The 14,706-nt window shown below is 31.3% G+C and overlaps 1 protein-coding gene across 1 annotated transcript; it reads right to left on the bottom strand.

Annotated features, from left to right (window-relative positions):
- Window positions 1-255: 255 nt before the first annotated feature.
- LOC148601776 (G protein-coupled receptor dmsr-1-like) lies at window positions 256-14,419 on the bottom strand. The gene is made up of 2 exons (XM_088556136.1): window positions 13,953-14,419; window positions 256-5,198 (listed from the first exon to the last, which is right to left on the bottom strand). The coding sequence occupies exon 2, from the start codon at window positions 5,043-5,045 to the stop codon at window positions 3,801-3,803; it is 1,245 nt and encodes a 414-aa protein (XP_088412262.1). The 5' UTR covers window positions 5,046-5,198; window positions 13,953-14,419; the 3' UTR covers window positions 256-3,800.
- Between the last annotated feature and the right edge of the window lie 287 nt (window positions 14,420-14,706).

Below are 14,706 nucleotides of genomic sequence, written 5' to 3'. Positions count from 1 at the left end.
TAATTAATTCGAATCGCTAATAAGGTTCTTTTTATTCTCTGTTACATTGTTACAAGTTGTTGTAGCTTGAAGTATGTCTTGAAACGACTTTACACAAGAGTATGTCAAGTGAAAATTTCTTTGTTTTCAGGGTAATCACATTCCGTTATAAATAATTTAAGTTATTATTTGACTATTTCAGAAACACAAGCCTGATATAACAGGTAATCTTTAAAAGCAGTCGTATATAATATTTGAACTTTTTTATTCAATATAGATAGGTATATTTACAACACGTCCGCAATTTGTACAATTTATGACTTACAATAATAATAATAATAAAACACATTTTATTAATAATGGTTTCGGCCATCAATTTTAAGCATATTAACACACACAAGATGATATGCATATTAGTATGTTAGATTACTTACATTTATTGAGTACATTGACTGTATACACTTACATATAATACTGCACAAAGCCGTGTGAAAATTAATTAATAAATTACATTCGGAAAACTCCATTTTATCGTTGTTTTACCACCGGTTGAAAACTTATGTCGTAAATGTTTTTACCCCGAGAGATAGGAAGGGTCTGATAGCGACAAAAATGACCAGCCCGTATAAAACAATGATAAAATGGAGTTTTCGTGACTTGTTTCGACTTTAATGGGACTGGTTTCCTAGACGCAACCGATCTGTTGCACGAAATGTTGGTCATGTGTTTATCACTTTTTGACCATGGCTGTGATCTAAAGAGCTTTGAAACACGTCATATAAGAATTACATAAAATACTGCAGAAACCGTATGGAAATGTATGGTGGGTATTAGACTCATGCTAATTTACAGATTGATTCAAACTGTAATGTTGGATTGGATATATCACACATATTATAGCATAAACAGACGCAGTAAATCTTTTAACAAAAGCAGACACACAGACAAACACAAAAGGGCAAAAATAAAAGAATAATACAATAATACAATTTCCCCCTACAAAAATAAAAAAAAAAAATGATCCCACACGCGTTTTAAAAGTACAATTGAGGATTTCTATCACTAAATGTTATGCTAGATAATTTGATCCTTTAGAGTTAAGGAGGAAGACCTATTGTCAGGGACATAACTTTGAAATCAGTGATATGTTTGTATCATATTCAATTTCGCCAAAGCCTATCAAGCTTTTATGTGAAACTGAAATCAGTCCAAGTTACTTTGGTGCTTACTTGGGATTGATTTAAAATGCTGCATACAAATGTTCCAATGATTTGTATGAGTTGTGTCCCTTATCCTAGATGTACCTCCTTACATGTGTAATTAGAAATGTTAAATTTTCTTGAGTTGTGAGTTCTTTTATTGTTTTCAGATTTCGAGTGAACTGATTGTGTTGAAAATATCTTTGTCAGGGAATTAATGAAAAACTGAACTCAGATTACAATTCTCTAAAAAAGTATATTTTGAAAAAAAAAATATTTGCTTCAAGATCAAGGAACACAATTTTTCAGGTTATTTAGTATTCTTTAACATTCTGTTTTTCTGCATTAAGATATGAAAATTTAGAGAGGAATAACGGAAAGTCATGACCGAAAAACTGATGACTTACTCATAAGGCCAAAACAAAATTGCTGTTTCAGGTTTCCCGACCGATCCTAATTTTATCTCCCGACCCTAATACATTTATTCTCCAAATTTGACAAAATCGGTAATTTCCGCCAATTTCCGTTACAATATGGATAATTTCCGGTAAAACCGAAAGTACGTTAAAAACCAGGTCACAATAGACTTATTTATATCACGTAAATCCAAGCGTCAATGCATTGTACTTATATTTTGTTTAAAATTTCTGCAAAAAATAAGTGTATTGTAATAAAAGACATGATTAATAGATGTGTATGTTAAAAATTAAACATGACATAAACATGATGCTATTTTACAAATATAGGCTCAACTTTATTTGGGAAAAAAAAATGAAAATGCCGACCGACCTACCCTATTTTTGGGAGGAATGTAACCCTAAACAGAAATGTTTGTTTTTGCCTAAAGTAAAATACAGTTTTATATAAAAAAAAAAATAGTGCGTGGATTTTCATGAATGTATAGACGTTGAATATTTTTATGATCTTAGCTACCAACAAAATGCCTATTTTTAAATTTCTAATTTCCGATATAATCCAATTGAATTTCCTATAGAATTATTTAGCATATTGTCGTCGACAATTTCTCAGCATTGCTATATCCGTTACAACATGTTTTATTCACCCTGATTGACAGTTTTGCCATATTAAGAGTATTGTGCGTGAATTTCTCTACTACATGGAAAAAGGTCGATGTATTCTGTGGATATTGCTTAATTTTGGCGACCAGCCTTATATCTATGTTCGGTCAATTGATCTATATAATAGAGACCAATGTGCAGAAATGTTACTTCCCTTAAATGAAAATAAATTATTGTGTTGGTCAATAGAGATGTAACAGAAAGGACAACGATTGAACATATGGGAGGAGAAATAATTTAAAAGGGTTATTATTGAAGAACCAGGCATTAGGTGAAATATGCCAAAGGTTCCCCTACAAAATGTTCACCAATTACCCATCAAAATCTCATGAAAGATCTTTTTTTTTATATACTTAAATGGTAAGAAATATGCCATAGCTAGTACCAGATTCTTTTAAAAGATCGAAAACGCATTTTTGTAAACTTTATAACAGAGCCGATTTGTTACGGAATTTAAAAAAATGTTTAAATTAAAAAATGAACCTGAAAATCTGGATAGATATATTTTTTTGTGTCAACTTAACCATAGAATTGGGCTGGTCTCAACATGAGCATTCTTTTGATTGGAAGATGAATAATTTTTCTCTAATCATATGTAACTATAAAAACATGATAAAATGAAAATTTGGTTTAAGTACTAAAGAATTTAATAAAACTATTTTATTTAAAATGTTAATAACACGACAAAAACATAGTAGAAAAGTCAGTTTTTACCGTGAAATGATGATAAATAAAAAAGCAAACTCATAGAAAATACAACGTGTGTTATCTTCTTATATTATATTAGACAATGATGACAAACAATATGAAATATGTTCTAATTATAAAAACATCGTGACAATTCATTATGTTTTTTGATATTTGTTACTTCCGGTGTCTAATTTGTAATATGTTTTAATTCGAACAACCTTTGTTATCAAAAGGTTTACAACTTATTTATCATTTACAAAAAAGTTATTAATTGTTTCAATATGAGTATACTTCATAATTGCCATGCCAACCAATTTTTACAGTAATCAAGGAACAAAGACTCTATATAGGTAAATCAAAGAATGCAATCAAGATATAACCTCTAGACAGGAAAAACACATACAAACACACACAAAAAAGGATGAAATTATCAAAATAACACGTACAAAACAGACAAAAGTAAATGAGCAGCACGGACTCCACTAACAACAGGTAGTATGAAATAGTTAAATCTTAGGGTAGGCGTCCTCTGCTTTTTTAGAAACGAAGAAGAATCAAATCATAATTCAGGTTTGAAAACTATTGATTTAGAGGTAATTGAAATGTGTTTATTGTCCAAAGTGATTCGTAGCGTAGGTTTCTTTAATGTAAATAAACTAACATTTCAAAAGACCAAGTTCAGGGATTTAACTCATCTGCATCATGACTGGTAAAATTTGGAAATATTGACAAATAGTTTGTAATGCAAAACTATAGAACATATAACAAGCATGTTCATGTTTCAATAAACTTTTTGAGATTTAAAGATGCACTAGTTGAATAATTCCCGAGCAAAGGAAAATGCGTAACAAAATTACAGGTCAGAATCACGTGTTCCCTGTGTGTCATGCGTAGTAATGTAAGTTGTTACTGTTTTTCGTACACCATTTTGTGTTCCAAGGGACTGCCTCAAGAATAATTTTATAAATGTTTCTCGGAACTGTTTACTCATAGTGCAGTATAATACGAAGTTTATGCCATTATTCAAAAGTGTCATTATATCAAGAACATCTCCGAGCGGTGAATATACATTATGGAAAAAATTCTTTATAAGGCCACTAAGTACACTTAGGATCCCTTGTGGTGAGTTTGTTATTATAAATAGAAATACTACCGTTAATAACATACGGGTTGTTCGATTACTCCTACTTGTCTTTTTTATCCTTTTTGTAGCAGAACTGCTGCTACTCAATGTTGCACTTTCTCCATCGGACAACGGAACTTTGTTCAATAACCTTTTTCGTCTCTTTTCGGCATCTTTCATGGTCTTCAGAAGTAACAGACTGAATATTGTTAGTAAAAAACATGGCACGAGTTTGATAAAGATTGCTTGTATCCAGAAATTCATATTCTTGAAAACTTCCCAAAATGGTGTAGAGCTTTTTACATTTACCCAGTATATAGTTCCATTTATGTAAGTAGCATTAGGCATAGTGATATTTAAATCGTCATGTACTATTTCATATGTCACACAATTAGGCAAGCATACGAGTAAAGCAGCACCAACTACTATTCCACATGCTGTTTTAGCGCGTTCTATGTTACACAAACGCACACCACGTCTCGGAAATCGTATGAAGACGTACCGAAACACTGCCAGTGTAACAGTCAGCCATATTGAAACTGCATGAACTATAACACTCAAAATGGCGAAAGCTAATTGAAATTGTGCGAGTTCATAAGTGTCCCTTGAGGGTTTAGCTTCAGATCCGTTTATTATATACATGCCCAATGCAAATGGAAAGTATAAAGCCATGATAAGTCCGTCTGATATCGCTAATCCTGTCAGAATGACATTAGTCGAAGTCATCATGTTCTTTCTAGTCAAAACAACAATATTTAATATATTGGCAATAACTCCAAATACGCACACACAAGCAGCAAGATAGCCATGTATCGGCTTGTAATATGCTTCAAATTGCTTCAGTTTTGGTATTTCGTCGCTTATTGAAGCCACGTAGTTTCCCATAGTTGTTTGTTCATCAAGTATAAATATATGACTAGCATTGATAAGTTGATCACTTTCATTTATAAAATAACTCAAGGAGCTATGCAACATAATGGATTAAACAATTAATTTCAGGAATAATCTTTTAGAGTTGTAATTTATTACAATCTCAATCAAATCCTCTGGCTGCTTCTTGCTTTAAAATGAACTTCCTCCTGGACTAATGAGTTCGTTATGCGAGAATAAGGACACTCTCTACTAGACCTGCAATATGAATGAATAATATCATTAGTTTGAAAAAAATGTAAATGCTATGATGAGTCTACGCTTTTTTATGTAGATAATTGACACCATGAACATTAATTTTCATGACATTAAATAATCAGTGGAGGATCCAAAGTGGGGGTGCAGGGGGGCACCCCATATTTTATTGAACAAATTATCATTTTCATGTGTGAAATTGACATAAAATGGCAAATAATGTTCTAGCATCCCTTCTTTTCTGAGAATCCTCGGCTGGTACCCCTCCTTCTTTTCTGAGGATCCTCGGCTAATACCCCTCCTTCTTTTCTGGGGAGCTTCGGCTGGCCCCCTCCTTCTTTTTAGTTTTTGAACATTACGTTCTTAAAATGAGAGTTAGTATATAACATCTTAAAAAATTCATGAAAATCAGATGAAACAGTGAATCTGATAACCTCAATAATGACAATAAAACATTTTAAATCATTACAAACTTCAGAATATTATAAAAAAGAACTTCAACGACAAAAACTTAAAGCAAATGTCCAAAATCAACGGAACAAGACTTGACCCAAAACTTGTTATGCAACCAACTGCATGTTGATTCACACTAAATACATAAATAAGCCCAAATCAGCATCAGGTAAGGGAATAAAGCACGAAAAGTAAAAGTTTGTTTTATGCGTTATGAAAGCATATTCCCAATTTGACGATGCAGTTACAGGACTTGATATACCACTTTTAATATTTGGTCTCAATCTTACAAAGGCATGTACTTACTTAAAATATTGTTTATTTTTATCATCGGCCGGTCCTCCTTTTTATTACGTTAACAAAAATAAATCACGTCAAAAAACGTTAACATAAATATGTTATATAAAAGAAAAAAAAGTTAAGTCTTCATTATGCAACTGTATGTAAATTGTCTGTGGTCGGTACAATTTCTTTTTTGCACACAGAATAATTTCGTCACAACTCTACATGAAATAACTTATTATCTTAAGTACCTGTCCATATAAAATTCAGACAATGCCGATGGTAAAGTGATTCATGTTGAAGAAAAACCCAACAAACAAACGATGCTTTTTCAGTCTACATGTGCTATACTTTCACATAACAACAATCTTTTCTGCATTGAGATCTGCACTTTTTAGAAAATCATACATTTATCTCCCACTAAAATCAACCTATGAAGCCAAATCGAAGAACGATAACTCTTGCAAAATGCAAATTTCATTTACAATCTATATAATTTTTATCTCAAAAGCGCACCTACTTTATGAAAAAATAAGACTGGTTACGTGATCAGTAACTGTTTCTGAACAAGAACAAAAAACTGAATTCAGTGAGTTTTTGACATGAATGAATCACATTCTGTCTGATTTTTAGAAAGACTGCTACAATCAAAATAGGCATTATAGATCTTTAGAGTTTAGTTAACCGTGTTCGCAAAGAATGATCAACATAACGCCTCTGACATATTGCTTCACTACTTTTACTTCTTGCAAAGTAAAACAATAATTTCACACTGAACCTGTATTTTTGAAATAATATTCTAATCAACGACCTGCAAGTCAATTGTTTTAATAAGGCAGCTCCAAGGAAATGAACATAAGAAGATTTAGATCTAGAAATATGATGAATCGCCCCTGGCTGGTTTTTAGACTGAAACAAACGGAGCGTTTAAGCAGGTAGACCTGGGGAAAGGTACACAGCTGTAACAAATCATTGGTACGTTTGTATTCAGTATTTTACATCAGTCCCATGTAAGCATCAAAGTAACTTGGACTGATTTCGTTCTGTTTCAAGCTTGATAGGCTTTGGTGAAAGTGTATGTGATACAACATATCACTGATTTCAAAAGTTATTTAGGAGTTTGATCTTTTGATTGTTGTATGTTCATGTAAGGTTGCAGAATATTCAAAGAATATGATAATTGCATCATTGTTTTCCTGTACAACATTAATTGTGAGGTAGAAATATTATTTTTGTCCCGTGTGAAATTTATAGCAATAAAAATTCAGGTGTCATAAAGCACAATATAAAAAGACATCGATTTATTCATAATCAATTATTATATATTTTTTTTAAATGTTCTGTGGTTGATTTGCCACAATTTGAAAATTGGAAGCCTTGTTTTCACTTTCACGACATATTACATAATATCTTATATCATCGGAACAAACGTAATTGTTTTAATTTTCTGTCCCAAAATCATCAACTCTATCCAATCGTGATATTTATGTCACGTTCGAGGTAGCAATTAAATGTCATTTGATAAACAATAAGCGTGGTTGTATAAACAGCAACCATATTAAGTTGTCCGTTCTAATGTTAAGGGTTTATTGAAAGGGTCTTCATGCAAAATTTACTTAAGTATTTGAAGCCCACCATTGCAAATATATAATTACCATTTAAAGTTATAATAAATTCACAAATAAGATGACTAGCATTGGATTTTGTAAAATCAAGGACATTAACACTATTGCGTAAGAATTACTGGATTTTCATGAAGAGTTTGCCTAAAATACATTGATTTCTCTAAATTTAAAATTTAGTAAGATTTGTCGAATCATGTCTTTTTGACTTTTATAATATATATTTGCGAAATAAAGTTGTTTTTTGTAACATTACCATATCTTAGCGCCAATGGCACTCTGGTGTATATGTCATTTAAAATACCATCGACCAATTATAATGTAGATTTGAAGTTATGAATTGAGTGGATCTATCAAATCAATTTGAATTATTGTTATTAGGCTTATTCATTATTTTTTGCAAAGGTTTTGTTTGATGCGCTATTTAAGTACCAATTCATATATAATTCTGACACTGTCTATAATAGAGGTGATTCATGGTGTAGAAAAAATATTTGTTTCGGTCCACATATGCTATATTTTGTTAAATGATAGTCCTTTTTGTATTCAGATCTGCAATTTCGGGTAAATCATAAATTTATCTCCCACTAAAATCAACCAAATTAAGGCAAATCAAGAACGATAACTCTTGCAAAGTGCAAATTCTATGTACAATCTATACCCTTTTTATTTCAAAAGTGCAAGAACCAAATACAAACCAAAAACTGGTTATCTGATCAGTAGCACTTTTTGAAACAAATATAAATAAAATGAAATAAAATAACATTAATGAAATAAAATAGATAAAACTGAATTTGATGGGGTTTTTAAATGCACGATTCACCTCCTGTCTGATTTTTATAAAGACTGCTAGATATTTATTTATTTGACAGAAACATTTGTCTTATGTTCACGTCTGTTGAAAAAATACATCATGCATTAACTTTTGAAATGATTCACATCCATTTCATTACAAGATAATCAACAATACCCAATGTTTAAACAATTATTACACGTGAGAGGTAACATAAGTACAAAACAATGGAATAATTTTGCAAATATAATGAAGAATTTCACTCGCCCATTACGTACATGTTGTCTGCCGTATAACAAAACAACATGTTTTCGATCACGCACGTCGTCTCATTACACGAACCATAATTAAATTATATATTAAATTAAATACCAGTCCATATAAACTTTATACACTGCCTATGGTAGAGGCGATTCATAGTGTAGACAAATCCATCGAACAAATGTATTTTTTGGTGGACGTATGCTATATTTTTAGGTACCGATAGTCCTTTTGATATACAGATATGTATTTTTGAGAGAACCGTACATTTTTCTCCAAATAAAATCAACCAAATCAAACAAAATGACGAACAAAAACTCTCACAAAATGCAAATTTCATTCACATTCTATACATTTTTTTCTCGTAAGTGCAACAGCCAAGTAACAAATTGAAATTTAAAATGTGGTATGAAACTATATTTGAATGAGAGAAAGGTATGAATATGGTAATTTTTTAAGAAACCAAATGAAAAGGTAATCACGGAAACCACGATTGAAGCGAAAACGAAATATATATAGTATACAGGAATATATATATTTTTCTAGTATATATATATATATATAGATATTAGACCAAAATCAGAATGTGAATCATTTAAAAAGTTAATGCATGATGTATTTTTTCAACAGACGTGAACATAAGACAAATGTTTCTGTCAAATAAATAAATATCTAAAAGTCTTTATAAAAATCAGACAGAAGGTGATTCGTGCAACAGTATACAGGAATGTATATATTTTTTTCATCCTAGAGAGGTAAAATAGACACACCAATCCCCCCACAAAAATACATAAACCACAGAGAAACAAAAGTAAATAAGCAACAAGGAATCCAATAAACACTTTTAGTATAGATTAAGTACACCAGGTCTCGATTTCACAAAAAAGTCGTAAGTGTAAAGTCGATCGTAAGTAATGACATCATAAACTAAAATAGCATTGTGACGTCATGATTTACGATCAATTTCACACTTACGACTTTTTGTGAAATCGACGCCAGTGGAATAAGCGTTCTTAGCTTTCACAGGAAAAAAAACTCGACGAGTTGTTCAAAAAATGAGTCGTCAGAAGTACACGAGGAGGAAAAGGGAACCTATGACATGGTGAACAAATCGGTTCTGGCGGTGCAGAATGATACAACATTACGATCTACGAGTTCATGATGACGACAATATTTCGATGTTGATATCCATAACCATGCCCCAGATGTCTGATTCCTTCGCTAGTTCTGAAGGTTTGTTCCCACAGATACAAATGAAAATTGACAATATGGATTGAGAGGTCATCGCGTCTTTCGTAAAGTTGGTTTTCCCTTTACATCCATCAGTGTGTGGGTCTAAATATAAGATTTCAAACGTCTATATTGTCTATAACATTGTGTTTGGGGGTAGATGTAATGTAATTTTAAAATCCCCGAAACTTGGATCAATTCAAGACAATACGTCATTTAGAGCGAAAACTGAAATCAGCGATTTAGCTCAACAGAAATCCCTTTTTGGATCAGATTAGCTATATAGTCAGCCTAAATAATCCATTGCAAAGCAGTTTGTAAGCTCTTCTCAAGGACTTCTCGCTCACATTATTGTTCCATTCCGGCCAAATCCCCTTCATTGGAAATTTGATCTCATTCAGTTACCATAGACCTGACCTCGTTTATTCGTTTTGACGACATGTGCAGGAACATAATGCTCTGATTATGGTCTAATATCAAATCTGTATTAATAACATACGAAGTATTCGAACCATACCCATTTGTTTAAATGTAATGAAAATAAGTGTTTTATGGTTTTGAATTATTGCAATGACGTCACAATGATGTCAGAATTATATTCGATATTATTAAACTGTGACAAAATGTGTATACTTCTAAAATGCGATGTTCACACCCAAGAAACAACTTGATAATTTTTAACATATAATTTTACCACCATTTTCTTTTGAAAATCTGTATTTTTTCTTTGTAATAATAATAATGATAATAATAATAATAATAATGATGATGATGATAATGTTAAATAAATATAAAGTTGCCTCTTGGGTGTGGACACCATTATCTTATCTTTGACAAGATCGGTTAGTTGGCAAAAAGAACACATTGAATTATATCAAAATTCTTGATTGTAAAAAAAATAACGCAATTTATTTTGTAAATTTGCTTACCAAGTTGTTATAGATTCAAGTCCCGAAGTAAACAACAAACAGTTTCAACTTTAGATGATTCATTTTCAGTTGTGTTTTCGGCTGTTGAAAGCCCTTACCGTCCCTCTTCCTTTACCTTGACCCTTCTTAATAAATGATATTCACATAAATAATAAAATATTGCAATATATTTATGATATGATTCACACGTTATACAATTTCAGTTTCTACTCCTGTATATCGACTTTATTTAGCTTAAGGATAATCATATACTATAAATAATATGTCGTATGGTGTTATGGCTTAACGGCTCACACAGAAAATATTGGAACAAGAGACTGAAGTCATCGTTTCAAAAATTCTACGGTGTCATCATGTCGTCATCAAATGTTTGTTATTGTTACACAAGTTGAAGATTTTGCTCTTTTATTAATATGATCTTTGTCCGTCCAGCACAGTGTGTATGTTGCCTGAAGCGGGAATATCTTATTCTTCTGATTTATCTGACATCACTTACTGTGTATTAGTATTGGTAGGTTTAAAGTCTGTGGGTAATTTGAATTGTTTGGACTTCTTATTTGTCTTTATCAGTGTATGTATTTTCGAGTGTTTTCTACATAGATTTTCCCATTTATCCCCTTTTTCATTCGTAATTCGGTATTTTGCTTTTTTTCTTACTTTTTATTTGTATTTAAACTGTTTTTACTTTGTTGGTAAATAGATAGAGGAAGCGTGACATTTTATTGCCACATTAAAAGACTAATGGCACTGAGATGGACAATAACTTTTAACTGTATGGTGATTGCAATCGTTTTCAATTAGAACACTTTTAACTACAGGATTGTAACAACCAAATGGAAGTCTCGGAAATCAGAGGGTGTAATTGCAATTACTTTAAATTATTTCTTTTTTTTTCTTTTTCGAACAAATATCAATGGTCAATAAACACTCTGGCATTGCATTTTAGAAATGAATATTCAACTGTTTTGCACATAAATTTACTCTGGTATTTTTAATTAAATTTAATTAATAAAAATAATTACCAATAATAATAAATTCCTATTTAAAAATCACCATCCCCAATTCCTCAATCCCAAATCCAAATTCCTATCCCCATCAAGTATATAATGGGCAGTTCCCATACAAGTACTGTACCAATCCATATGAAACCCAGACACTGTCAATGGTAGAGTTGATTCAAACTTCAGAATAACTATCCAATAAATAAAGGTTTTTTTCAGTGACATGCAACGTATTTTAAAATACAATAGTCCTTTCTGTCTACAGAAATCCACGCATTCACCTGTCTCTTAAATGAACCAATTCAATAACGATTGTTCATGCAAAGTTCTTATAACTTTGTCGCAATAGTACATCTTACATATACATGTAAAGTCAAACTTAAGACTACATATCTGGTCTGTAATAATTTTTATATAAAAATTACAGTAAAATTTACCAAGATTTGACATGCAGATTATGTCTGTTATTTATAAATAATACTTATTTTGTCCATCGACGAGATTTTGGGAAGATAATTATGACCGAACTTAATGATGTTTGCTGGTCATGTTAAGCCATGTTCCTTCTTGTCCATTTAATGACATGAATATTTTGTCAAATAACCCCAACCTTTCTTTTTTATAACATTATTATTTTTATGATAACCTTGTTTTTTTTTCAGTGTTTTAATAGTAAACATCAACTAAATCAAAACCTACGAAAAATGTAGAGAAATCCTTTTCCCGTCAAAATTTCAAATGTTTGTATCTCAAAACGAGCACACTGACCCATATGTTTTTTTTCTATTATATTGTTTTAGCATGAACGATCTTAAACGATTTCACATCCCTTTGAAATCCTTGTTATTCTTAAATGGAACAGCAAATATTCTTTAGTCGTTTGTGATTACGATATCAATTCAGAATGTCCGCTTGTCATGTTCAGCCATTTTTGTCAGATTTTCGGATTCGTCTGTTTTCATCCATTTCATAGTATGAATATTCTATTCATAATATCCTTTAACGCACGTTGAAATTTCATTTATAAAATCCTTGTTATTTCTTTAGTGGTTTTAACAGATAAAATCTTTTAAGACAAAACCTACGGAAATCCTTATCCCGCCAAAATTTCAAATGCTTATGTTTGAAAAAAAAGCTTACTGACCCATCTATTTTTTCTTCTCATATTTTTTCCACCATGAACGGTCTTAAAATGTATCAAAGTCCTTTGAAACCCTTGTTATTTTTGAGTAAACAAGCAAACATCCTTAACAGGTCCGAAAAGCGGTTTGCGTTTGACCAGTTATATAAGAACTAAGAGCTGATAGATAGCGACGGTCTAGATGGAACGATGGAATGGAAGAATAGCAAGCAAAAAGAAAAAAAGAAACATATTCTAATGGATTTTATAATAACGCGCAATTACACAAACTGTTTGAGATGTACAACTAGTTGAAGCAAAAGCCGTTTCATACAATTAAGGTAATGATGACGCCTGCGAAACACTTTTAGTGACCATTTAAATATATGATATCTAAATTATTGCCAATGGAGCCTTATAATTAACGTTTAAAATACTTCCGTGGCGACAGACTTTAATTTTTAAAGCCGAATTAAAGTTTTAAATTAGGTAAGAACCATGAAGTCGATGGGTAACTATTTTCAAAAAGACAATCTAAATATACAACAAACTACTTATACAGATTTCTTTAGAAGCAGTCTATATAAAAATCAGACAGGAGGTGATTCATGAATGTCAAAATCCCACCGAATTTATTTACGTTTATCACCAGTTCAAAAACAATTAGAGACCACATAACAAGACTATTTCGTTCGGTTGTTGCATTTTGAGATACAAACCTCATAGATCGTGTATAAAATTAACACATTTTGAGAGTTATCTTTCTTGTTTTGGTTGATTGATCTGGGATTTCTCAAAAGTACAATTTGAATACAGAATTAACCGTGGTTAATTGAAAATATAGCATATATAGACTTAAAATATTGCTTGTTCGATTGTTTAGTCCTTCTTCTGGTTCACCTTTACATTTATTCCACTGTGTGTGTCTGTATTTTATGTGACTGGTATTTAAAAAACTTAAACGCTATAAACTCTGTTCAGACACACGTTTGACATTGAAAACAATGAGAATAAGTATTTCTTTAGTACTCAATCATAAAATTAAATAGTGAAGTCGAGTACATACCTTCCATTTGTAAATCCATACGATGTTAACTCGATATTAAAATTTCTTCTATTGCGATATTTATAAACGTCATTTTAAAATTATATGCAAAGAACTTTGCTTGTATATAATCAAAAATCGCCCACATTTTCTGTTTTAACATCCATTAAGAGAGGAATCCTCTGGTTTGCAGTCATCAGAAAAAAAAGTACAACAATTTGTATACATGTGCAAAGGCGTCAGTGGAGAATTACAAGTCATGAACTGTATCCTGTCATAAAAAGACTGCCATGAAACTGACATGTTTGTTAGCGAAATATCCTTCTACTGCTTACACAATAATGGTAGGATTGAACAATTATTGGTGTTTTGATAACACTTGCAAATACCACATGAAAGGAATTTTATTTTTAGATTGCATAAACGTGATGAAATCACGATAACTTTTGTTGATCAAATAAACACATTTCTCTATAAGTAGAGACATGCTTAACAATCCGACACGTCAATGATATCACACTTTCGACTATTGAATAAGTGACTTTTGAACAGTCGAAATAATTTCAGAGTCATTTTGAAAGCACCGTTTAATAAAGATATAACTGTGAAAAACCTAGAAAGGCAGACGCATTAGTGATATTTACAATGATATACGGTTCTTTTTAAAGAATTAAAATATCAAACAAACTTAAGAATATAAATAACTGTACACATTTCGTTTCTGACGTTCGACATAAATACACATTACCGTGTAAAAATGTTTTCAGCGTTATAT

This window comes from Perna viridis, chromosome 12 (assembly GCF_037379345.1).
Source record: "Perna viridis isolate PV_CMFRI_1.1 ecotype Kerala chromosome 12, ASM3737934v1, whole genome shotgun sequence".
In the NCBI taxonomy this organism is placed as follows: domain Eukaryota; kingdom Metazoa; phylum Mollusca; class Bivalvia; order Mytilida; family Mytilidae; genus Perna; species Perna viridis.
The sequence above is the reverse complement of the archived record's forward strand: the minus strand, read 5'-3'. Positions and strand labels throughout refer to the sequence as shown.

What these genes read in the sequence shown, in the direction of transcription:
- LOC148601776 (XM_088556136.1), bottom strand. Translation starts at nt 5,045, where the DNA reads ATGTTGCATAGCTCCTTGAGTTATTTTATAAATGAAAGTGATCAACTT.